The sequence below is a fragment of the Anser cygnoides genome, chromosome 2 (genome assembly GCF_040182565.1).
Source record: "Anser cygnoides isolate HZ-2024a breed goose chromosome 2, Taihu_goose_T2T_genome, whole genome shotgun sequence".
NCBI lineage: Eukaryota > Metazoa > Chordata > Aves > Anseriformes > Anatidae > Anser > Anser cygnoides.
The window spans coordinates 56,886,121-56,913,275 of record NC_089874.1 but is presented as its reverse complement, the minus strand read 5'-3'; the positions used below and the strand labels follow the sequence as shown (position 1 = coordinate 56,913,275).

Below are 27,155 nucleotides of genomic sequence, written 5' to 3'. Positions count from 1 at the left end.
TATTGGTTAATGTTTGTTTACTTTATTTCTTGCAGGTTTTGGAAGATGAAAATGCAAATGTTGATGAGGTGGAGTTAAAACCAGATACCTTAATAAAACTGTATCTTGGTTATAAAAAGTAAGGAAAACCTTCAGCTGCCTACCTACTTCAATTTTATAGAATGGCTAGCATCCTGCTTCTCTGCTTTCAAAGTTTGGGTAAAATATATACACGGGATGAAAGCTCCAGGGTTCAAGTGCCAGTACAAATTTAGATCCATATACCAGCCTTAAAGACAGCTAGTAAGGGGATGGAGAAGATTTCATCTCTCTGACTTTCTCGTAAAGTCTGGCAAAGCCTTAATATGTTTTCAGATCTCCATTTTGTTCCTTGATTCTTATCTAATTCTTGTATAATTTATTTCTGGCAAGATATGCTGCTTGCCAGTTATAATTGTGCTGTTTTTTACAGGGGTGCATAACCTAAACGCAGTCCGCAAAGGACATTACATTTTATAAAGTAATGTACAGTGACAGCAAAGGCCAGAGACTTAAGCGTTCATCCAGTCATAATAACATGAGAAGATCAGCAGGCTCATTTTAGAACTTCAGAGTTGAAAGTGCTGTGAAAACTTAAACATGATTCACAGTAGTTTTTCTTACCTACTTTAACCAGTGTTGTTTTCAGTGTTTGTGTATTTTAAGCTGTTCTCACCACTGTGCTGACTTCTTATCATGTTAACCAGAGCATAGACACACGTTCAGTGAGGAATTCAGTACTTCCTGAAGATCAGATCTTAAGTGAAGGAAACATTTATTTTAAAACTTGTCCTTGTACCTCCCTCTTCATCTGCTTTTTTTCTCCTCTTGACCAATAAAAAAAGGTTTGAGAATTCATTGTCGGCTACATCAGTGTAGTAATGGAAACACTTGAGTGTTGCTGCATTGTGTGGATTGTAGGCTCCCAAATTACAGCTCACAGGACTGCTAAGTAGGTAATGGAATCTGTCCGCTGCAGCACTTCCAAGTGTGACTGACAGGCTAAGCACTGGGACACACTGACTCACGAGTGCCCTGGTGCTGTGGCTTATTTCCCGCTCGTAACACAGCATGATACATGTTGCACATAGTCATGGGCCCACCATTTTTCTGGTTATTGTTTTTTTAATTTATTTTTAACTTGAATGAGATTATTTAAATCTTTTGGAACTGACAGTCTACTTTTGTTGTTCAAGTAATTGTGGGTAGTTTGGTGAGTTTTTTGTTTTGTTTTGAGAACAGGCTAATTGTTTGAATAACTTCTATTTTTCTTTACAGCAAAAAATTAAGGGTAAACATCAATGTGCCAATGAAGACTGAACAGAAGCAGGAGCAAGAAACTACACACAAAAATATAGAGGAAGATAGGAAACTACTGATTCAGGTGACTATTGCAGAATATTACCACACAGTGCACTTGAAATTCTAACCCTGTAGTCTTTTACTGAAACATACTATGGGATTTTCTTATTTTTTTATTAAAAGACAATGTGTAGTTCCAGTGCAGTGGAATGGAGCTAAAAATGTATTTACAAAGCTCTTGAAGGTGCTTCCAGTGAAAGACATGATAGCATACTGTCCTTCACATAGTTTTAACATGTTGGTGAGTGTTTGGGTTCCATGGAGGCATACACTCACCAGACCTCTATTCTGGGTGAAAATCAGTAATATATAGGCATAATGAACTAGAAGGTGTTTTTCTATCACTTCATTTGGAATCCACTTGAGAAGCAAGGAGGGCAGGGGAAGGAGATAAAATAGAATAGTTAGTTGGAAGGGACCTTTAGAGTCCGACTGCCTGACCTCTTCAGGGCTAACCAGAAGTTAAAGCATATTAATGAGGGTGTTTTCCAAATGCCTCTTGAACAGTGACAGGCATGGGGCATCAATCACCTGCCTGCCACATAAATGTACTACTAAGAGAATGTCACAGTAAGGTTAAATGTTTTTGTAAGGTTAAATTGCTGTTGGTACCATCATCCTTACTGACCTTAAGCAGAGTAGTTCTAAAAATTCATGTGTCAAAAGCACTTTTGATGACTGTATGCTATATAGAATGAGTTATGAAATCTGAGTAGTTGGCACTTGTAGGTACACTTCTCCCCATCTGCTACTGAAGTAGTGATGCTTCTGTGCTAGCAAACATCTGCTGGGGAAGTGAAGTGATTCTATGCAGAAGTCCAGTTGTATGCACTAAAGCACATCTTTCTGACTTTGCTTGGCAGGCTGCTATTGTAAGAATCATGAAAATGAGGAAGGTTCTAAAACACCAGCAACTGCTTGGAGAAGTGCTAACACAGCTATCCTCAAGGTTCAAGCCACGAGTTCCAGTAATTAAGGTATCTGAAAATCATTGCTCTGAACCAGTGTTCTGGGAGCGAGGAAGATAAAATGCATGCTTCTGAATTAAAAAGGGAAACTAAAGATGGGATGAGTAGGGACAGAGCTTCAAAGTTGTAACTAATCAGTAAATATTTTAACCAGAAATAGATTTCTTATATGGTTTCTCTAATGTATAATATTTATATTTTGTATTGTTTGCAATGGTAAAATAGTAGCTTGAGTGCTTTTATTTTTTTCTATTTTTTTTTATGCGCCAGTGCCAGCATACAGCAACCCCTTCTGTAGGCTTACCTCTTGTTCCTGCTCTCACACTTCTCAGAGTACCACTGCTTACAGACCTGCTTACTGTAATAGTTTCCTGATCTCTTCTAGAATAAAAATGTTGGGAAGGGGGCATTATATTTAATTGTTTTCCCGATTGGTTGGTTTAGTGGTGCCACTTTTTGTTTTTACATCCAAAACCCAGAGGGACAAGTGCAGCTTGGAACAGCCAGTGGAGAGCCACCGTATGAACAGGCACCAGTGCTGAAACAGATGCATATAGACAAGTCATTAAACAGGCCACTAGTTACTGCCTTAACAATCTTTAGTAACGTTACAGTAAGCATTCTACATCTTGGTTTAATTCTTTATTTGCTGTCTTACTACCAAGTTGCTGAGCATACTACCATGGAATGACATCAAGTAAGCATAATTCAGTTCAGTGGACTAGTGGAGTGTCTTCAACATGGATGTGGTCAGAAACAGGAGAGTGAATTGCCTTGGTTTGTGCCCTTTGCCTACTCCCATCTTCTAATTGGCATGAAAATCAAAGGCCAAAATTGTTCAAAGCTCGTAGCAACCACGGAGGGTTTCTGTTAAGTGTCCCACCACTTACCTTTGTTTCTCCTCACAGAAATGCATTGACATTCTGATTGAGAAGGAGTACTTGGAACGTGTTGATGGTGAGAAGGACACCTACAGTTACTTGGCTTAACATTTTTATTAGCAAAATTTCTGACTGTGTGACACTCGGCAAATAGGTATGTGATGGAAAGAATGAAAGCAACGGAACTTCATAGCAGCTACCCTGCTGCCATTTGGACCTCCCTTTTTAATAACTGAGACCAGGACTCCCATCAGCCAGTCTCAGACTTACATCAGAACTGCTCAGGATTGATACATTTCAAGTATGTAAATATGGACACCAATGCCATTTAACCTAATTTAAGAACAGAAAGGAATCAAACCCTTCTCCTTTAAGGGTTGCATGCTACTGCATTTAAATCAATACATTGGCTATATGATAAACAGCTGCCATCACAGGCAGCACTTATAAATGTTGGCAGCACTTTGAGAGCGAGTCTGAATGGACCCATGTGTAATCTGCTATGAAAAACCATTTGTATAGTGTGTTTCATTTTTTAATGTGATAAATAAAAAAAATGAAAAGATTTCTGTACAAGTTGCATTTGGTTTTATTGTTTTAAGTTTCATGACTTATCTTTCTAAATGTAAATAAAAGGTATAATGGTTATGAAAGCTATAGAAACTTGTTTTGCTTTTCCTCCTTTCCCATTTGCCAGTGATTTAAAGCATACTTTGTTCTCTGAAGAGATTAATTTTCATCTGTAATCAAACATAAGTATTATTTCTTTTTAAGAGGAAATGCCTGCTTTGAAAAGAGAAGAAAACTGTGATTTCACAAGATAAGCGGAATAGAAAATGTGAAATATGCAGAAATACTTGGTCATCTGAAATTGGGACATATTTTTAATGTATCCCATCACACTCGCCTAAGTATTGCCTTGAATAAGGTTTAGTCTGGCCCTTTCTTTGAATAGAACAGAAAATTGAGTGTGTTCCTAAAGATTAATTCATATTAAATGCAACCTGTGATGGGAATAAAATAGTTGTTCCTATACATACATTGATTGACCAAGCTTCATTCCATTATTTTCATGTTGTATATTCATCATATGCATGTGAAATGAAAACTGGCTTATGTATGTTACAAGCAAAAAGCTACCATTCTCACACAACTCAATCTTGTTAATTATATTTTTTCATTCTTGATGGTGAAAAGGCATTTGCTTCTGTAGCCAAACCCTTTTTTTCCCCTTAGAAATGATCAGTTTATTGTTTATGTGGCATCAAGAAAAGGAAGGCAGGTTTGGTGTAGATAATATTTTTCTCTGGGAATCTAAGTTTTGTGGTTATAACTAGACTTTGACCTACAAAAATGCTTGGTTTAAAAAAAAAAATCCTAACTTGTTTGGAAAAGGGATAGTCTTATGAACTTGAGATTTTTCAAGCTTCCTATTCCTGTACTGAAAGACCTTTAATTGCACTGAAGACTGCCTGCATGATTAAATGCACCTTGCTGCTTGATTTTTGAGTTGCCTTTTGAAGTTCACAAGATTTTTTTCTGCAGGTGGATGTAAGGGTGGTATGGCACTAGAGAAGCATACCAAATGGTCATGTGGGATGCCAGAAATAACCTGCTGTGAGCTGCCTTTCACAGCCTTGTTGGGCAGCCTAACCCATCACTGGTTAAAGCAGTACTGCTTTGTATAGTTTGTATATTATGTTGTGCAGAGCTCTATTTTAAAAAGCCCATCTGCTCTCAGTCTAGCTCTAGGCAATTGAAATGCTTTAGCTAAGCAGGGTGAAAATAAGTTTTGACCTTGCAGAAGTAGAATAGCTGACTGGTCACCCATGTTACAACATGGGGAAGGATGGGGACTGGAAAGCAAAAATGACCAGCAAAAGAGACTTTCTCCCCTCGCAACTCCCCTAAAGGTTTGAATGGTTCAAGCTGTATTTTTCTTATCAGTAAGATGAGGGGTATGAAGTCTTAGTTCTTCTTCCTTGGGTCACTGTGGAACAAGATGGTATTGAGCACCTGATACCAGACTGCAATATTTCAGCTCTGCCTGAAAAGGATCGGTGAGGTAGAACCTCCTCAGGCCAGAATGCAGTTCGTCATTACTGACAGGATTTCTTGAAATCAGTTTTGTAATACTGTTTTCATGTCTGTGCCTTCCTAGCCCAGCTGTTTTGACTATATATCAGAGCATCATGTTCTAGCAGTGACCTGCTGGAAAATAAAAAAAAATGACTGCTCTGTACAAGACTTAAACAGATGACTATCTGCAATCTAAAATTTTGGATGAAACCATATAAGACATTTGTAATAAGAGCTAGACATTTGTACCAATAAGCAAAACAGTTGTTACTTATATCTAAGCCAGTTAAGAGATGCAACCTAAGTGGTCTTGGGCTGGTTGATGCACATGAAATCTGTCCATCATTACTGCTGCATCATTCCGGTTGCAGCTTAAGAGAAGCCACAATTCAGGGTAGCAGTTACTGGAGTTAATAGAACACTGTTCCCTTATCAGATGACACATGGCCTCTTCAGTGTTTTTTCTACACCGAGATCCATGGCACCTGTTTGGAGAGCTGGGTTACTATTAAGCTAGTACGTGTCTAGAAGAAAACTGTAACATTAGGCACCACACCTCAACATTTGTCTTGAAAACACTTTGCTTCAGAAATAATCACAACTATACTTAGTCCCCTCCCCCTTTTAGTGTCCATCTGCTGCTAATGAACTGTTAGGACTTAGTCTCTTGTTAAGACTGATGAGATGGATACAGCAAAAGTAGAGGAAAAATGATTAAGTACAGTTGATAGTATGACAAGAGATCAGCTTAGATGGCCTCCAACCATCACATTAGAGAACCTGAATGTAGCTTCACCCTAAGAGTGCATGAAAACTGAGGACTACTACTCTTTTACTTAAGTGCTATAGTTGAAATTCCTACAATTAGCCTGACAGGTCAAAGATGATTGTATGTAAAGAATTTAATGGAAATGTGACCTGAAGTAACAAAAACAGAACTAGGCAAATATGGGCTGCCTTTATTCAGAAATTGAAAGCAAGTTGCCAGTTTGCTTCTTCAACCACCTAGCACAGAATTCCAACTCCATTCCAGTAAAAATGAAGAAGTTCAAGTATCCTTTATTCAAGGTTGAAAAATGTACCACACCATATTATTGCAAAAGGTCATAGGTACAAAACACTTTGCAGCTGGTAAGAAGGCAATAAAAAGTTGTTTTTTAAAATTTGTTACTATAAATTACTGTTACAGTACTTTGCAAATACAGAATTTCAAATTGCATCATTTTATCTTTTAAAAATTGCCCACAGTACTAGAAATTCCTGAAGATAAGGCAGCTGTATGTTTAAAAGAAGAGGTAGCTGGTGTCAAGGGATTTCCATTTCTCTTTCTATGCCCACATATTTAAGGGCATCAGCTTGGCTATATCTGAAATAAAAATAAAAACAAAAATCATTAACACTGAGCATTTCAACTTCACTGTTCTGACCTAACAGCACAGCAGCTCAGCCTGGAATACCCTCAGATTTGCCATAGTTTTCCCACTACTGGGGCCTTTGCTTCCTCTGTGAATTTGCAGATACAGAACAATGCAGAACATTCAAGAAATTGCTTTAAGGAAAGCATAATCCAAAGAGGGGGGAAAAATCCACACTTCTCATCCTGCATCTCACACTGAGAAAGTTCATTTTAGCTAATGGAAGGAAATTAAGTCAACCTTGAGAAATGCAGTTAAATCGTATTGTTTTCACTGGACAGATAAGTTTTCTTCTAGTAATGATTTTAGAGGAAAGTATGAACACGATCTTAGCAAGCACTTCTCAGTAATAAAGCAGAAATATTTCTTGCCCATTTCTGAATGATGGTAGACAACCTGTACTGCTACCTAGGGAACTCTACCCAAAGAAAGTTTAATGCCTGTCTGCCTGAGAACATTATGCAAATCTGTCCCCCTAAGTATCATTTATTTTCTTGATACAAGCTGCTATTGAAGGTTTGCAAGGCTCTTGGCCAGCTGCTTTCCTTAAGTCAGTCTTACTATTGTTATTCAACTTTAAAAAAAATGCTCCAGGACTGTCTCTCAATTACTGTCCCTTGCAACTTCAGGTCTCAGCAGCTAATTTTGAGCTGGCCAAGAACTGCAGCTAGATAATCCAATGTGTGATAGGAAGAAGTTACAGAAAACATCTACCAACCTGTAGTCAAAGAACAGTTCTTCACCAGTCTGAATGGCTCTTTTAGCAAATATTCCTATTCTGTGATCACCATTAACCATCATAACTGTTAAAAAGAAATATAAACTCATGTTAACACAAATACTGAAAACATATTCTGAACTAGCATCCCACAGCATTTAATATATTGTTACTCTAAAGGTGAATTTAAAACTTACCTTTTGCATAGCAGTTGGGATTTACTGAATGGTTTGCAAATCTAATCTTGTTGCCCTTGCGTGTTGCATCAACCACAAAATCTAGGAAAAAAAGACCACAAGTGATAGATAGGTCACCTACAAACATTTTTTGATGTTTATTTAATACCTAGTGTGCTTAGATTTTAGCAGCTGGAAAGATAACTGCTCAGCTTCCCATGTGGAAGAGCTTGCACATTCTCTTACAGTAGCTTTATTGTCCTGCAACTCAATGTTCCTGTTGCCCAACACTGAGCAGCCCATTTATCTCCTGCCCCAGTAGCAATACCTTAGTTTCTCATTTGAAGCTTCTCTAAACTTACTCCACAAGGACAAGTTCCGTAAATATACTAAGTTAACATTTACAAAGGCAGCTTTTTTCTTCCACATATTTTCTAGTATTCCATAATTGTCACAGTACAGTCAGTGTTTTTCCTCTTCAAGCATCAGCAGCTGTACATTTGTGTAGCTCCCTCTCCTTTTCCTCCCAAATTACCTTCATAACTTACTGCTAATTTAAGTCATAGTAAAATTATTTCAAACAATAGCTAGCATGACTTTTACTGTTCAGGTTAGTTTACTAGTGCTTCCATGTAATTTTACTCCTTAAAAATCTACTTCTACCCTACACATCTTGCATAGTTGGCTTGTATAATAGGCTTTATTACTACTATCTATTTGAATAGTGTTTACATTAAACACTATCAGCACTAGGAACCAAGAAAATTACTGGGAAAAGATAAGGAAAAGAAAAAATTGCAGCTGCCTGCAAAAGAGCAGGGCTGAAGGTTATTGTGAACATACATTCTATTTATGTTGTAAGGATTGTGACTTGTAAATACTTACCATTATTCAAGTTAAACAGAAAGCTGCACATGTACTTGTCATATACTTTCCCTCTTCTGTCTGCCTCATCCTGAGAAATAATCTGAAAGGAACAGCATTTGTAAAGTAGACCACCTCTCCCCTTTTGTAACCGTAAGAACTTAAGGTTGGAAAAAATAGAGGCCTTATTTATTCTCTGGCACTGAAAATATTCCCAAACAAAATACTCTTTTCAGTATTCTGAAGTTATCAAACAATCATGGTTTGCTCTAAGCATAAAGACGTTCTTTCAGAACAGGAAGAAAGCCAGAATTGCTTCTTATCTCAAAAATCAAGACTGCATATATGATTCAGTTTTATTATTATTTATTACTATGGAATATCAGTTAATGAAAGTGCCTACTGAATTTTAGTACTATATTAAATGATTTTGCACAAAGTTTCAGGTGTGTCTGAATTCAAATTATATCAAAGATAAAAATGACACTTCAGCACTCATTCTCACAAGAACCTATGTCATTATTTTTGTGACGTTTCAACCATTTGACTCCTGGGTTTGGAGTCTCTGACAGCAATAAATACATACTTAATCACATTTGTCTCTCTAAAGAATATCACATCACATTATAGGCAATCTTTTGGTTCCAAGCCAACATGCAACTTTACCAATTAAGTTTATACATAACCTTCTTTACCTCGCCACAGTATTCAGAGATGAATTCATTCTTCTGTACAGGATCCTTTATGAATATTCCCCAGCCTGCCACATCTGAAGGTGCCAACAGCAAGTGCTGTGGGAGCAGGGTGGAGAGAAAAAAAAGCTTAGACAACATACGCACTAAGGACTTCAAACTAGAAAGGTCTGCTGACAGGAGTATAATACTAATTAGTTCACCATTTGACAGCCTAGTTGGTGGGAAGATGCTCCAGAGCAGAAATTAAGTTTTTGTTTTGTTCTTTTTTTAAAAAAAAAGAAATCTGAACAGGCTTTCCAGATATATTTGGTAGACTGTGTATAAGTTGTTGCATTAGAATCAACAGAATCAACAACTTAACAGAGAATAGCAGTCTCTATGTTTGAGCCAAGTTTTCTTATCCTGAAGTAGAGACAGGCTTACAAGCTACCACTTTAGAACAGCAGACTGTTTGCAAAATACAAGAGAAATCTGACTGGGAGAAAGAAGAGAGATCTACCACAGTATTATACAGAGAACATTACATACAGAAAACATTAACGGGGTAGTGGTATATGATAAAACGTACAAGGTTAACAGCAGCACATAAGCAAAATAACGTAATTGACAGCTACCTCCCCTTCTGTTTTGTTTTTTTTTGGCTTTTTATTGTTGTTTGGTTGGTTTTTGTTTGATTTTAGTTGTGTTTTTTTCCTTTTTGATAGCATAAAGACAAAGAAATTCCATATTCTGATATGAAAATATGAAAATGCCTCAAAAAAACAAAAACAAGGCAATAGGCATGTAATTGTATATCTACATACTTTTTTGGATCCTCTCTGAATGCTGCAGTTCTTGCAAGAAACGTTTTTGCTGTCCCAGTGGTCAGCTGCTCCACATGTTAAACAGAGATCAGGATCACATTCACGTACAGCTAAGTAACATGGACACTGCTTAGTGTTGCATTGTGCTTTACAACGACATCCAGGAAACCTGTTTTGGCCTACAAAGGAACATAAGAAAAACAAAAAGGGCAAGTATGAAAAAAGTACCAGGTAAAAAGAGATTATAAAAGAGACAATAGGGATTATAGCATATCAGAACATTAAAAAAACAACCACTGATCTTTTTATAGGACATGTGGAAGTATTAAGAATTCTTGCCTTCTCTGATTTTACTTCAGTCTTCCTCAATTCTAAGCATTAAGACTTTGACTTTGTTCAGTGGCTAACAAGAGGGCAAGATAGAACTGGATATTGTGCTGCTTTTATTTATTTTTGTAGACACTGTTCAACACTATTTGCTCCTCTTGCAAACACTGTCTGCAGTAGGGACAGAGAGCTAGTACAGAGACATTGGGACAGTGAAAAAAATTTATAGATAGCTCATATTTTTACTTACATTCTGAGCTGCACTGACAAAACTTCTCACAGAAGTTTTGAGCAATTACACATGGGCATGAGCTGTCACAAGGCTGACGTGGATGATCACATGGCTGATAGTTGTAAACATGATTTGATGACCCATCTGAATAAAAATAGCAACATTTTGTAATAGTGAAAGGTATAAACAAACAAGATGCAGTTCCCCTCATTCAGTGTAAGTTCCCTTTAAGTCCCTTAACTAAGAAACCCCAAAACCAAACAAGCCCAATACTACAAAGCAGCGTAGTTTTTTTTAAAAAAGATACCAAACCAGAACCATAACATTAGTAAGGTGTTTGACACCATCAGATGCTTATTTCCTTGTGCACTTCATTCCTCCCGTTACTTAGCTACTTAAAGTATTCAAAGTTGGAAGCTTTCTATTGTGGAAAACTGAAAAACAAAACTACAATGGTATAATTCCCTGCGTAAATATGTGGTAGAGTAACCCTGGTATTATTCAAAGTAAATTTGCTTAACCACCCCCAGATCATTTTTACACTAGAGCAACAGTCAATTTTAAAACAGATAACACTGGGCAAAATAATACTTGGTCATTATACCACTGTGCTTTCCAAAGTCAATTTTCCAACACAGACAATGCTAACATCTTACAGGCTAGGAGGGACTACTGGTGGAAAATCTAGCATTACCTGTAGAGCAGCTAGGAGAATTTGGTGCAATATAAATCACATTTGCTGTTAATACTCGTGAGCTTTTGTTGGGTTTGCATATATTTGCAAAAATGCTCAACCAGTAACAAAAAAGGTGAGAGAAACAAACTGATTATTCATTGCTAAAGTCCCAACCATTCTCAACAATTTTTCAGAAAACAATTTCTAAAATAAGCTGTTTTTTAAAGAAACAAATGCTGCTTTTTACTGCAGCTCCTACTTTTGATACTGTTTTATGTATTTTAATGACACCATACTTAAAAAATTGTAAATTAAGCCTCCTACCATTTTCATTAATTCATGGAGTATTTCCAATAAGTTATTTAAACAATGTAGTATATTTTATATCCATACTATGTCTGTAATGAGATTTATTTATTTACTTCCCCTATGATCTCTAGTTCCCCATGGAATGTATATAATGACCTAGCATTAAAAAATACAAACAAATAAACAAGCAAACCATAAAAGCAATAGTAGAGTCTTAAAAGTTCAGGACATAAATTGAATGGAAAGATGCTAACCCTTTTTCAGCTGTATCTTTCTGCAATGAGCAGCCCACAACCTGCAAAAACACAAAAACACAAGAAGGTTGACAGGAACTCTTCCTGCAGTGGGCTGGGAAAGATATCTGCATCTTGCACCCATGCTTGATATGAAATGGGCGAGTTTCTGGTAACATGAACATCCGCTAACTGCACAGACATCAGACATGGTTGCAGCAGAACCACCTTGTTCTAGTCTCTTGGAGCTGACAAAACTCAACACTCCGCAGGCTAATCCCTCCCTCTCCCCACACCACTGCATTACTCTACTCCCAGAATTGTACACGAGAAGCCCCCACCCAGCCCAGGCTAGAGATGATTTAAATTCAGATGGCCTTGAAGGAACCCTGCAACGAGGTGACTGCTGGAACTGCTTCTAGTGGGCAGAAACAGCAGCAGCAGGTATCAAATTGCAGATATGCAGGGGCACATCTAAATAAGGGAGTGAAAGTCTGTCAGCTGTTTGCATCACAGGACTTGGGCTCAGCACCACACTAGTAGTCTCCTACAGATCACAACCAGGTATTACCCGTCATCTGCCAATCTCCAAATATGTGACAACAGATCACACTGCTAAGCCATTTCCCTTCTATTTCAAACTTTATGTGCATTATACGCCTTCCTCTGACATAGTTATAGTTTTTCTTCAGTGTCCTCTTTCTCTGTTACCTTACCTAAGCAATGCTTTTGCAAGTTTGCTTGGGGGCAGGAGGTTGGGGTGTTTGTGGAATGTGTGTTTGTTGGAATAACACATTTTTGTTTATCACAGCATAGCTTGCTACACTTGCAATTTCTTGCAAGTTACGATTACCCCTTTTCTTTATTTTGTACCCATTTCAGGTTGCAGATTTTGTGGGCAAGTAAAATATTATCACGAATAGCAGAGTCAGACATAATCAAACAAAAATATCTGTCTGTACCGCAGGTACCAAACACACACTTAGAAAATTTCAGCAGCCTTAAAATTAAAAGTAGAAATACATGTGTTTTGTGTTTTTTGTTTTAGTTTTTGTTCAATTCTATGCATTTTTGTTAGCAGCTGAATTTCACTGAATAAGAAATTTTTAAAAAGTTAAATTAGTTGGAGTTAGGATTTTCCAAATTTGATACTTGCTGTTTATTAGTACATTATATAGCAACATCAAAGGAATATAGAACAACTCTCACTCCCCCATGAGATAACTATCAAATATGCTGCTAGCTGCATCTAGCAACTTTACTTTGTGCAAATTTACTTCTTATAACTGGTCTGAAATACTAGTAAACACCTGTACTCAAATTCCTCAGCACAGAATACTTAAGACAGCTGTACTGCCTTTCAGTGAACACAACAGTCCAAAGTCTGTGTTCTGAAAAATTATCCTCTGCTGTACCTACCCAAATAGGATTTTTTTACCCGGTACTTTCTTTTATATAAGCTTTGTCTCAATTTCTGCTTTAATTCAGTTGTTTGCTGCCTCCTCCTGTCGCATGGAATAGTTTTAGGTAAACAAGATTCTCTGTGCTATTGCCCTTTCAAAGCTTTACTGTTTGACTTCCTTGAGCTATCAACAGCTAACTTTCTTCCAAACATTTGTAGAAACCCATATAAGTTAGAAACATCCAGAGGCAAACTTATTCAAGTTAATGCAGTTGAGGAGAGGGCAGTGAACCGAAGACTATCAGAATTACAGAACACTATAATAAATAGATGACATTCCTATTAAGAATGACTCACTCTAGAAGAGAAGAACAGGGAAAAAAAGATGCCAACATATATTTTTGAATTATGAAACACTGACTTTATATAAGAATCCCATTCCCATATAATTGGAAGGAGTATGATTTTGCCTTAAGTTACTCTAATGCATAAGCTACCTTTTTTTTTTCCTGGCTGGTGTTTGGCAAGTATAACTTACATACTACTTTTGAACAACTGTTTCACAGAAGCTTGTCTCAGCTTAAGGTAATGAGGACCTAGCAGCATACCAAACCCTTCAAGGCTTTCTGTGTGGATACACTCCTTAAAAAACTCTCTCATTAGCAATTAGCATGAATATCTATAGATACAGATATTTAAGTTAAGCACTATCCTAATACCTTACAATAAAATGCCACTTGCTGACTAGTTGCCTGCTGGGACTTTTTGGTTTTATGCGAAAGTGGATTGTATTGACATGGCTACCTGAATATGACAAAGATTGCCATTATCAACCAAAAGTTCAGAATACTAACAACTCAAGATGGATAGAAAATTCTGCATGGAAGTCACAATGACAAAGGCATCAGTTTTGTCACACTTGTAACAGAGACTGGTGTCATAGGCTAAGAGACCTCAGCAAAAAAGGATCTCAAGGCATCCTGTGTGACCATGACAATGACAGGCAGCAGCATGGAGCTGCCAACGCTGACCAGTTAGACAGGAGGTTTGATTAGCACAATCAAGTATTGTGTTCATTTTCTTGCAAGTTTCAAAAGCTGCCAGAACTGTAAGTTCCCCTTACTAGTACTACACAGAACTGAAGCCTGAATGAGTACCCTATCAGAGGCAGATTGATGCCTTCATCTGCCCTATAATCTGCTATCTAAACCAGAAATATAAGGCAAGATCGGGCCTTGTGCACCAAGAACTGAAGACGACAAAGTTGAGGAAGCACTCGCAACGCAAGGTATCAGAAAAAAATAAATTGGAAACTCAGTGGCAGAATTCTGAACAAGCAGGTGGATTTATACATCTGGTTGCTCACATCTATAGGATAGCCAGCTTAGAAAACAAGCATTTCCAGAAGCATTATGACATCAGCTGTCAAAATGAGTTTTCTTCTTTGCTAACATGTATCTTTACACCATGAACTCTAGGCAGAACTGCATTAGCTACTCAAACATATGTAGTGAGTGAACAGTAGTCTAGGGACAACAGGATGAAAATGAGAAAATATGGGAAAAAAAGAAAATACTTTCAAATACAGTTTAGAAAGTAAGCTCACATCTGAATAGAGGATGGGAAAGGGAAGGGAGAAAAAATAAAATCAAGCAGCAGCATTACATGGCAATCAATAACAGATCCCTAACAATGCAAAGAGTGCTGATTAAAGCAAGTGCAGTTCAGTTCCCCACAATGGGAGAAAGCATATACATAAGAGAATGAACAGTACTGAAGAATTCTTTATTCAGATTTTTCTATTCTCTGCTTCTTATGCAAAGTACTTATTCTGCTAGCAAAGCAGAGTTGTCACAAACTGCCAAGTTAATCTCTGATATATAAGACAAGTCCTAACATTTACCAGCTCTCCAAAAAAAACTACCTAAAAAGTTTTCTCCTGTCACTGATCAGTCTTATTACAGCTATCTAACTAAAGTGACACTGGAAGGAAGGTGAGAGCATCTTTTACTATCCCAAATGGGTGCAGTCATGCCAGCTAGTTGCTCAGTATGCCTACGTGAGTACAAACAAGGCCACATGGGAAATACGCCGTTCAGCTAACAATGGCAGCTCCACAAGACAGAACTGTTATTTTATCATACTATGTGGATATTTAAAAAGAAATTCAACAAAAAGCCTTATAAGAGAATCTGCTATCAAATCAGATAGAAAATGTCATTAAGTCCTCTACCACTGCTTTTCTCTTTGGTAAGTGCCGCTTTTCCTTAAAGGCTGTGTACCACATCTGCACATGTAAAACCTGCAAACCAGCAAGTCCCTTGCAATGGGGAAGTGCAAAGAGAAGAGAAAGAACCATCCTGCCTCTAGGACTGGATTTACTCGATGACTGAGTAAAATCAAACTGGACTCAGCCTAAGAACCAGACGAAGACTTCAGATGGTTTTCCCAATCACTAGGATCATGTGCCATCTTTAGACAGTGCTCAGATTACACTTGTACGTAGATGGACTAAAAGGTTTTCCTTTTTTGAAAGACTGCTGCACATAGAGTGGAGACTGCTTGATTGCCACATTCTCTGAAATCAAGTGAAAAATTTAACTTCTTCCTTCACTTAGGGCTAAAAAATAATTAAAAGGCATTTCAAAACCAAATCACTGGCATACAAGGTTTTTGTTTGTTTGTTTTTTGTTTATCGGCAACTACTAGGAAGAAAGGAACATCAAGAAACCCCACGTACTGGTATATTCTTTCATTTATTTAAAACAAAAAAGTCCTCAAACTCCTCCAAAACAATGTCAATCCATTAACCATACAATCCATTTCAGTTTAAAATTAATTTGAGTACTTTTAGTTGCACTTTCCAAATAAACGTAGTGCCACTATTTTTATAGCAATTTGCATGAACCTGAAAGCAAGCTTCCCAACTGAATATTCCAAACTTACACTGTGGCTAATAACTCCAGATTTAAACAGCCAAGCCCAAAAAATGCCCACAAACTTGAAAGCTATGCCTAAAACATTAAATCAATGTAGGTTTTGCTTAGAACAGACAGAATCTCTTCCAGATGCTCACCAATTTTTTTCCTAGCTTACATCAGCTGTTTCTGTGCTACAAAGCAGAAACATTCTACTCCAACAGTAGTTTTTGAACCAACATTAGGAATTTCATTAACCCTGAAAATAATAAATATACCTAGAATTACTGTGAGAACTGGAAGAATGAACTTGGGGGGAAGATAAGGAAAGTTAAAGGGAAAAATAGGAAATATGGAAAAAAAAGTGTACTTATTCCTTGCAGAAAGAAATGTTCTTGCTAATTTTCAGTCATTTATTTATTTATTTATTTCCTATTTTCTTATCCCTGGGAATAAAAATGATCACAACACACAAGTTGTCACATTTTTCAAACTTCAGGATTCTCAGCAAAGATTACATTTCACTGACATTGGACAGTAAGTTTGTAATTTAAACAGGAATTATTTTAGGTGGTCTTTCTAGCTCCAGCAAATAGCTTTATTTTGTACTTAATTGAAGGTTCTTAATTGCAGCCACACTTTAAATAATACTTCATTAACTTGTTTCTTCAGTTGAAGTTTAGTTGGTAATGAAGCTGGGTGCAATAAAGGAATTCCCACTGCCACCCCTCCCAAAAAGGCAATCCTAGTTTCCTGAAACATTTTTCTTACTGATCATCTGAATAGAATTTTGATGAAATATATTTCAACATAAAACCATAGATTTTGATTTGCAAAATAACAATCATTATTGAATACCACAATCATGCTTGCAAATTTATTATTTATTGCTGAAACAAAATTATACTGAAATATTCTGAATGTTTTAACCATCTGTATAGATGAGTATTTCTAAATTAAAACTTGATTAATTTAAACTTGCAACAATAAACCTACCCAGAATCTGACTGTTTAAGAGGTTAAAAAGAAGGGGGGAGGGAAGGGAAGTGGAAGGGTTACGCTTGCCTACACGGTAGTGCTTTTGTCTGAAAACAGCACACTTTCATTTTATTGCTGCAAATTTTGCTTTTGAAAAGAAAAGAAAAGGAGAGGAGCTGCATGATTTTTCTTTCAAAATAATTTCTGTTCTGATCCCTTGCATCTCCAATTTACTGTTATGCTAAGGTTATTTAGTAACAAATTTACCTGTGTTTCCTTTTCTTCTTTCTGGGAGGAGTATCAACATCTTCAGCAGGGACTGGAGCAATAATACTAGATTCCTTTACTCTAAACTCATACACCTAACAAGAGATACCATAATACATCCACGATAAATCTCTCACTAGTAGAAAGTTGCTCATTTTCTAAGTTAATATGATTTCCTCCAAACAACATCTTACAGATTATATCCAGTCATAGTCTCTTTTCAATATATTTAAAGTTTATTATTTTTCTCCTTAAGAACAGATAGTCTGACTACAACTTCCTGTAAATTTAATTAAAAAAATTTAAAACTAACTTTTATATGTGTCACATATTCTGTATCATAGCATTCTTAGGAAAAACAAGAAAATTAGTTAATTTTCTCTTTCAGTGCTAGTACTTCTGTACTTCAGTTTTTGAAAATAAAATACTATCATCCTTAGAAATAGTTTCCCCCCTCCTTACCTGCCTGCATGTTTTGGTCCCAATCAGTCTAGCAATTGCACAGAAGTTGTCATAGTAAGTGCCAATAAGAACTCTAAACATTGAGGCTTCTGCACCACTCCATTCCACATTCTCTGGAGGCTCAATATTTGGCTTCATCTTTATTGGTGTTTGACACCTAGAATTTGCTTCTGTAATAAATAATTATTGAAAGCATGGATCAATATAAGGTTATGTTTCAAAAATTTTCCACAGCCTTTACAAACATCAAACTATTAACCTATTAAACTGTAGTTAAAATAGCCTGCATTTTGGCTTGTTTCTTTTATTTAAGTACTATAACAAAACAGCAATTTTCACACAGCTCTTGGAAAAGATTAAAATTAGGTAACTGTGGCTACTCAAACTACACATCTAACTTCTATACATAATTGAGACAATCTGTACATTTTTTTTTTTTTACAGGTTTCTATTAAACTTATATTGTTTTTTCTCTGATTTCCATACATTTCAAATACATTGTTTCTAAGATTGCATGGCATAATCTGGATTCATGCTCTCAAGCACTGGAAATAATTAAAGAAGCTTACCAGAGGAACTAGATGTTTCATCTTTCTTTTCCTCTTCTTCTTTATCATTGTTTTCTCCTCCAGTTTCAGTTCCGGCTTCCCTGTCACTGTCTGTGTCTTTTGATTCCAATACATTTATTGTTGGTGTGCTGGGTCTGCTGGTGTTGTTTGGAAGTCTTCCCCTTCGGCGGCCACCTGGGCGCTTTGGTGGTGTCTTTATACGCTCAGCAGTCAAGGCAGCTGCAAACTCCTTTGCACCTTCCTAAACACAAAACACTACAATTTTCAGTAAAGAGTTTAAAGGTGTTTTCACCTCTAGCCTGGGGTTGGCAGATAACAGATTCTACTTACATACTCTACAGGCTTGCGTTATTCTACATTGTTCTGTAACTTAATCATGTATACATAAATTCCAGTTAATTTACTCATACCAATTATGCAAATTGTTTTTAATGTCTCTGTGTTCAAGTTTTCTATCATGAACATGAATATTTCTGATGTTACCATGAATAAATCTACATTTACAAAGTATTTATTTCAATTCTACTTTCATTTTGGCTGCTAAGTGAAAAATAATTCAGTAGTAAGTTTCCATCTTCCTAGGTGACAGAAGGAATGAGAATTTCCCACTGAGAATGGCCTTCAGAACAAGAACTTTTCTTGCCTAAACAGTACACATTCTATATTTTTCAAAATACAATCAGTGGCAATTTGCCTTTTAGTGAAAAAGGATACGACAATAGTACGTTTTCAGATTGGAAAACTAGATATGTAGTTTCTCACATTAAAAAATTTAGGGCAAGTATGAGAGAAATTTGAAATCATATTATTAACACTTTCCCCTTAATTTCTATCAGGTTGTTTCTTAAAAACGTTAATACTGGATATAACTCTCCTTCAGTAAACTAAACCTGTCCAATTTTTAGTTGATATGTAACTTATGAGAGCTAAGTCTATAACACCCAGTTAAGTTAGACACAACGGCAGCAATGTGTCATTAGGAGGTAACGATCTTGCTTCCCTATAACTGTATCAGACTACATCTAATAGAGTTCGAAGTTATTCATACTCAGACTTTCATTTGGTGATTAACACTTTCACAAAAACTGAAGACAACAGATTTGACTCCAAGTGGCCCACAAATACAGGCATGTTTGCATACCTAGCATGTCCTAACATTACGTGCAGCTTGCTATTTCGTAAGTATTTCTGCTTTAGTGAATTCTTAGTTTATTTGAAATCTTACCAGATGTTGATAACAGTGCGGTCCACAAGGCTTATTATCTAATGCTGTTTCTGTATTCTTTCTTTTGTAAGTATTAGGAGTTGCATGGAATGCTGTTGAATCAAAAAATAATGTTTTTAAATCTTAAAAGAAATGCATTAGGTAACTTCAAACAATATTCAAAACACAAGGTTTACCGAGACTTCACCAAAAAAAGCATAAAAATGATATAAACTAGAAAAACACAAAATATACTCCATCTACTGACATTTGACTTACCACTTAATTACACATGGAAAGCAGATGAGTAAGTTTTGCATATGCCTGTTTCTATCAGTGAAGACAATCACCACATTTGTTTCACATGTCAAGGAAGACTTGCTCTATCTCCCTTCCCAACAAAAAGAACAAACTTGATTACCAAGTTAAACAGAATTATTCAGAGTTTCTCCTATTAGGTGTTCATTTCTCTAGCTGTAAGGACCACATTTTCCATTTCTATCTTGTCAAAAAAAAAGCCATGCACTTTACAAATGTGACAGACCCACTTTTCATTCTGGTTAGTGAGAAGGTCTTACAAGCATTTTTACTCTAGTATTTACTAGCACCACAACTAAGCCAACAGGCAGCAGGAGTCCAGTTCCTCTAACCTAGCTGCAAGGTAAAAATGAGTTAACAGCACACAGTCACTACAGATCAGAACAGCCACAGTCAAGTCTGCAACTTGCAGAGAACTATTTCTTCTTGTATCCTGATGGCATCTGTAGAGCACTCAAGTTGCAGAATGGTGAGCCACAATGAAGCCGAACTGGATACACTGCAGATGCCACATTACCACCTTTACAACAGGGTAACAAAGTTCCCTAGCCATTCCTTTGGTAAAGCTTGTCTCTACCAGCTCTTCCCTCACTTGATAACAGCTTCCCAACAGAATGTTACCAGAGAGACTGATTTTCCCGTTTTCATTGGAAGCATCAGGAACTCTTCAGTATCCCCTACTTAAGTAAAGTCTGGGAAACCTGTAGCCAGACTCACATACTTAAGTTCCCAAGTTATTCTATCTCTGTTGTTCCCTGTTGTATTAGGAGCTTTTCAAAAACACTATCCTTAGTTTTCTGCAATTTTCTGTAAAAAAAAAAAAAACACTATCCTCAAAGATTTTGTTTGTTTTAATACACATAAATAGCTTAATACAGGAAATAGCTTTTTCCCCTAAATGTGGTAACAATGACATACACAACCTTCAAGGAACAAAAATGGAGAATGTACTCAAGTTTAAAAAACATATAGGACTCAGTTCTAGCTTTCCTGTTTCATAATGCTCCATGAAGGCATACAAGAGACTCCTGTTTGAAAATACTGATTCCCAAGCACTGCAGAAGAACTCATGTTGCAGTTTTACCACAGTTAAAGTTAAGCAACTGTAAGTCACAGTTAAGTTTTTCATCACTTAGTGAATACAGAGTGCTACTGTATGAACTGAAAGAACAAATCTCTCCCCCTCACCCATATTAATCCATACGAAGGGCTCTTCTGTATTAAGAAAACTCACATCTTTCTTCAACAGATCACCACCATAGCTTTTCCTACTCATTTCTAGATTCTACGAGGCTTCTCTTTATAATAATCCACTATGCCTTCAAGATTGAACATTTTAAATGCAGTTATTCCCCTGTTAAAGAAGAATATCTGTCAGCTGTTATGGACAGAGCTCACATGTGTCTTCAAAGAAGGTTTTTAAAAGGAAATCATGTTTCAGTGATCTGGTTTGCAACATAGCTTCACAAGCACTTGATTTGGCACCCACAGGGAAGGTGAGCTAATGAGTGCTTTTTCAGGAAGCTCCTCTGGTGAAATCACTCCATCTTAAAACCATCACTGCATGCTCCCATCTCCCATAAGGGATGATGTGGTAAAAATTTCATTGTAAATTCTGTAATTTTATGCCTGTATTGATGACGAGTACATAGGGATTTCAGGGAAGCAATGTATTTTCCCAAAGCTGGGCTTAAAAAGGTATAAAAGGATACAAATATTTCACTAATTAAATATTGCATCTTTTTCTCCACAGATATATATTACATTTTATAAATTTGGAAAAATAAAAAAGCTTCAATTTACCACTTTCTGACATATAGATATGTAAAAATTATTTATACACAAATATATGGATGTAATTTATGCACATTGCTGCTATTAGCATTTCTTCCTCTCTTCCCCCACATTTCAGTTAAAATCTTTTATGTAGCATGTCACTTCTCATGTTTCATATATCCTTGAAGAGTTCATGTGTTCTGTAGTTAAAATAATTTAAATAAGAAACCGTGCAATTTAATGCCAAGTTATTCCACCCTTTTCCAGCTTTTGAGAAATGAGATGATGGGAGTTTCTCAACAAAAAGTAGAAAGGAAAAGGCACATTTTTTCAACAATGAATCTTTAAATTTGCATCGTATACCATTTTATTCATTCAAGCTTGACTGTTTTACACTCTCTTCATACCACAAGGAAAATGATTTTGCAAAAATGCAAAAACAGTAAAATATTTGCTAGCCATGATCCACGTCAAACCACTGCAACATGCAGAAATCAAAACTATTTTTACATATGCCACTTGGCAATACAAGTATTTCTCTTCCAAGTTTGTGAGGTCCTAAAACAAGTTAAAACAAGTGCTTATTTATTAAAATTTAAAACAAGTGCTTACTTATTAAAATTTTCTTTTCCACTAGATAAAGAAATCCTTCTCATTTGTAATGCAGTGAATCAAATCCTTAGACTTTTTAAACCAACCAGACCAAAAATATGCTATACCTTAAAATTAATCTTCGAATTGTATCTTGTGTTCTGCTATTTCCAAAGCACACAACAGCATATAGTACTGACCACTATAACCAGAATCTACCACAACTGTTGCAAGGTATTTGTGAGACTTATTACAAAAGAAAGGACCAGGGCAAGATATAAAACTTTTTATAGCTGTATTCTGAATATTGCAAACTTTTTTTTTTCCAAAACAGATGACTTTGTAGAATTTTCTAAATAACTAAACTCATTTTCTTTAATAATTTCCTTAAATTAATTCTAAAATTATTCCACTATGAATGTTTTCCATCTTTGTGATCCCCAGCAGGCTCAATTCTCAACTTTTTCATGAAAGCACACAGGCAATAGCTTAACCTGAAATGTACATTTGCTTCACAGTCAAGCTATTTGGGAAATTCTCCCTACCTGATATTTTTCCTTCTTCTAAATTCTTTGTTAGTCCAGACACTTAGGCATAATTCCTTGCTGTCAGCAAATGAAGTCGGTACACAAGTTTTTTTCAGTAATGTCATCACCTGCACATAAAGGGATTGCCAGCTCATGAAGGGGACTTGACATATTAGAAACCTAATGATAAACTTTCCAATATTTAACTCAAACTTTCTACAATGAAGATTTGAAACTATATAAAATAAGGATAAACTTAAAAACAGACTCTAAGAATGGGAGTTATAAGATCAAAAACAGAACTAATAGAATTCTTGTACTTTTTATTTTTCAATTCTCTATGCCTTCTCCAGAGATTTCTGCTTACAAATTAGATCCCACGAGTGAATCCAACATGTTTAGACTAACAGTCTTAAAACTTCACAAAAAGCGAAGAGGTCATACAAGTGAATTTTCTCAGTTCTTAACAGACAAATTCCTAGCTCTAGTCACACACACACACAGGGGAAAAAAATAAATCCTCTTCCTTTGCTGTCACTACAGAAAAAAAGCAGAAGGAAGCAATGCATCCAAAGCAGTGATCAATCATGGTAGAGGTGGGATTTATTGTAGAGGTAGGATTTGGATTATGTCTTCAGGAAATGGTGACAGAAGCATCAGTTTATTCCACCAGTATCCAGTCAGGTTTACTGCATAGCAAACACAGTTTCAAAAGGTCTCTTTGCAATGATCAACTAGATTTTTTTTAAAAAAAGGTCAGCAACAATGGACATGCTGCATGAGCTGTCATGAAAAGCATAATCATTACAGGTAACTTCACATTCTGTCTTGACACATTGCTGTGTTCTGAATGCCTCCACACTGAAAACATTCTTCCTTCTGTTAAGGCCCTGAAAATCTGAAGAAATTTAAGTTCATCATAGAGTAGTTTGGGTTGGAAGGCACCTTAAAAGATCCATCCACTAGATCAGGCTGCCCAAGGCCTCATTCAGCCTGGCCATAAACACCTCCAGGAATGGGGCATCCACAACCTCTCTGGGCAACCTGTTCCAGCACCTCACCACCCTCTCAGTGAAGAATTTCCTCCTAACCTCTAAACTAAATCTCCCCTCTTTCAGTCTAAAACCATTCCCCCTTGTCCTATCATTATCTGATTGAGCAAAAAGCTGCTTTCCATCTGTTTTATAAGCTCCCTTCAAGTACTGAAAAGCTGCAATGAGGTCTCCCTAGAGCATTCTCTTCTCCAGGCAGAACATCCCCAGCTCTCTCAGTCTTTCTTCACAGGAGAGGTGCCCTGATCATCTTCATGTCCGTCCTCTGAACCCGCTCTAACAGCTCCACATCTTCTTTGTGCTGGGGGCCTCAGACCTGGACGCAGTACTCCAGGTGGGGCCTCACAAGGGCAGAGCAGGGCTGGGGGGGGGACAATCACCTCTCTCTACCTGCTGGCCACTTCATTTTTTGATGCAGCACACGACGCAGTTGGCCTTCTGTGTCGAAACACACTGCTGGTTCATGCAGAGCCTTTTGTCCGCCAGAACCCCCAAGTCCTTCTCTGAAGGGCTGCTCTCAATGAGTTCTTCTCCCAGTCTGTACTCCTGTCTGGGATTGCCCTGACCCAGGTGCAGCACCTTGCACTTGGACTTGTTGAACCTCATTAGGCTCACATGGGCCTGCTTTTCTAGCTTGTCCAGGTCCCTTTGGATGGCATCCCTTCCTTCTGTTGTATCAACTATACCTTGGTGTCACCTGCTGACTGCTGCGAGTGCGTTCAATCCCACTGTCTGTCATTGATAAAGATATTAAATAGTACCAGTCCCAAGACAGACTCCTGAAGGACACCACTCGTCACCAGCCTCCACTTGGACATAGAGCTATTGACCACTGCTCTCTGGGTGTGACCTTCAAGCCAATTCCTTATCCACTGAAAGGTCCACCCCTCAAATCCGTGTCTCTCCAATCTGGAGATCAGGATGTCATGTGTGACCATGTCATAGGCCTTACAGAAGTCCAGGTAGATGCCATTGGTTGGTCTTCCCTTGTCAACTGATGCAGTCACTCCATCACAGAAGGCCACCAGATTGGTCAGGCACAATTTGCCACTGATGAAACCATGCTGGCTGTCTCTGATCACCTCCTTGTCTTGCATGTACCTTGACATTGCTTCCAGGAGGATCTGTGCCATGCTCTTGCCAGGCACAGAGGTGAAGTTCACCAGCCTGTAGCTCCCCAGGTCCTCCTTTTGACCCTTTTTAAAAATGAGGTGTTTTCATTTTTCCAGTCACATGGGACTTTGCCTAACTGCCAGGACTTCTCAAATACGATGGAGAGAAGGTTGGCTACTACATAGCCATTTCCCTCATGACACTGGGATGCATGTCATCAGGCCCCATAGATTTTTATCTGTTCAGTTTCATCAGGTGGTCTCAAACCTGCTCTTCACTTACAGTGGGAGGGACTTTGCTCACCCAGCCATCACCAGGGACTCAAGAGATGTTGGAAGCCTGACTGGCAGTGAATTCTGAGGCAAAGTTGAGTACCTCAGCCTTCTCCATGTCTCTTATTACCGGTTCTCCCTTCACGTTTACTAGAGGGCATAAACTCTCCTTGGCCTTTCTTTTCTGACCAATGTGCCTATAGAATCCTTTCTTGCTAGTCTTTGCAACCCTTGCCAAGATTAGTTCTATCTGTATCTTGGCTTTCTTAATCCCATCCCTGCATATCCGGACTGCATCCCTGTACATCCAGACCACATGTCCCTGCTTCCACTGCCTGTGCATTTCCTTCTCACACCTCTGTTTGACCAGCAGGTCCTTGCTGAGCCATGCCCATTTCCTGCTTTCCCTTCTTCCTTTCTTATACATGGGGATGGAAAGGGATGGAAAGATCTTGCACTCTAAGAAAAGCATCCTTAGAGGGTTCCAGGGGGATCTCGCCCACTAGGTGTTTAAACAACTGCAAGTTTGCTCTTCAGAAGTTCAGGGTTTTGCCAAGCCCATATTCCTTGAGAACACAAACTCAACCAGGGCATGTTCACTGCAGCCCAGACTGCCTCCGATCTTGACCTCTCTAATGAGTTCATCTACATTAGTGAGCACCCGGTCCAGTAACACTTCTCCTCCGGTTGGTTTATCTAGTACCTGAACCAGGAAATTATCCACAACACTCTGAAGTATGCCCATGTCTTTCTTGTACTAGGAGCCCGGAACTAGACACACTGCTCCAGGTGTGGTCTCACCAAGGGTGAGCAGAGGAGAAGGATCACCTTCCTTGACCTGCTGGCAACACTTTGTTTAATGCAGCCCAGGAGACCATTGGCTTTCTTTATAGCAAAGACACATTGCTGGCTCATTTTCAACTTGGTGTCCACCAGGACCCCCAGGGACTTTTCTATAAAGCTGCTTTCCAGCTGAGTGACCCCCAGCAAATATTGATGCATGGGTTTGTTCCTCACCAGGTGCAGGACATTGCATTTCTTGTTGAAGCACACCTGCTAGTCCACCTCTCCTGCAAAGCCTGTAAGGTCCCTCTGGATGGATGCATGGGTCAACCACTCCCCCCCAGTTTTGTGTTGTCCACGAATTTACTGAGAGTGCACTCTACCCCATTGTCCAGATCATTAACAAAGATGTTAACTAGGACTGGACCCAGTATTGACCCCTGGGGTGCTCTGCTCTTTACTGGCCTTCAACTAGACTTTGCACCACTGACCACTACCCTGTGGGTACCATCATTCAGCCATTTTTCAATCCACCTCACTGTGTGCTCATCCAGCCCATACTTCAAAAGCTTCTCTTTGAAGATCTTATGGGGGACAGTATCAGAGGCCTTACTGAAGTCCAGATAGACAATATCCACTGCTCTCCCATCATCTACGAGGCCTGTCATTTTATCATAGAAGCTTATCAGGTTGATCAAGTACGACGACTTCTTAGTAAATCCATGCTGACAACTCCCAAGATGTCTTGTTGTTCACGTGCCTGGAAATACTTGCCAGGATTAGCTGTTTCATCATCTTTCCAGGAATCGAGGTGAGTCTGACCTGGGTCAGCTCCCTGGGTCCTCCTTCTAGCAGTTCTTGAAAATAGGAGTGACACTTGCTTTTCTCCAGTCTCTGGGCACTTCTCCAATATGCCACAGCTGATCAAAGATTGAGAGTGGCCTTACAATATTTGCCAGCTCACTCAGCATTCACAGGTGTATCCCAGAAGGGCCCACAGACTTACATATGTATGTTTGTTCAGTTCTATTTCTAACATTCTTCAAAAATGACTATGAAAGGTATATCTATATAAAAGCAGATCTACATGATCTATGTTAATAATTGAGTATATGCATATTCTTAAAGGAGCCCATAACTTCGGTGAAAAACTCTTCTGAGTTTATA

At 37.8% G+C, this 27,155-nt stretch overlaps 2 protein-coding genes across 11 annotated transcripts in view; one reads left to right on the top strand and one right to left on the bottom strand.

Annotated features, from left to right (window-relative positions):
* The window catches only part of CUL1 (cullin 1), a 49,249-nt gene extending 45,455 nt beyond the window's left edge, over positions 1-3,794 (top strand). For both annotated transcript variants that reach the window (XM_048048996.2, XM_048048997.2), the window contains exons 19-22: positions 36-118; positions 1,297-1,402; positions 2,244-2,357; positions 3,257-3,794. In XM_048048996.2, coding sequence (XP_047904953.1) covers positions 36-118; positions 1,297-1,402; positions 2,244-2,357; positions 3,257-3,337 — 384 coding nt within the window. In that variant the 3' untranslated portion in view covers positions 3,338-3,794. The remainder of the gene's footprint in view (positions 1-35; positions 119-1,296; positions 1,403-2,243; positions 2,358-3,256) is intronic.
* Positions 3,795-6,341: 2,547 nt separating this feature from the next.
* Positions 6,342-27,155, bottom strand: part of EZH2 (enhancer of zeste 2 polycomb repressive complex 2 subunit) — a 56,971-nt gene continuing 36,157 nt past the window's right edge. For 8 of the 9 annotated variants that reach the window (XM_066992158.1, XM_066992155.1, XM_066992157.1 and 5 more), the window contains 12 exons: positions 19,578-19,669; positions 18,353-18,593; positions 17,784-17,953; positions 17,322-17,416; positions 11,778-11,818; positions 10,557-10,682; positions 9,980-10,158; positions 9,177-9,272; positions 8,503-8,584; positions 7,639-7,719; positions 7,442-7,526; positions 6,342-6,674 (listed from right to left, as the gene is read on the bottom strand). In XM_066992158.1, the coding sequence (XP_066848259.1) occupies positions 6,614-6,674; positions 7,442-7,526; positions 7,639-7,719; positions 8,503-8,584; positions 9,177-9,272; positions 9,980-10,158; positions 10,557-10,682; positions 11,778-11,818; positions 17,322-17,416; positions 17,784-17,953; positions 18,353-18,593; positions 19,578-19,669 (1,349 nt within the window). In that variant the 3' untranslated portion in view covers positions 6,342-6,613. The remainder of the gene's footprint in view (positions 6,675-7,441; positions 7,527-7,638; positions 7,720-8,502; positions 8,585-9,176; positions 9,273-9,979; positions 10,159-10,556; positions 10,683-11,777; positions 11,819-17,321; positions 17,417-17,783; positions 17,954-18,352; positions 18,594-19,577; positions 19,670-27,155) is intronic. The other variant, XM_066992160.1, reaches the window with a different exon arrangement.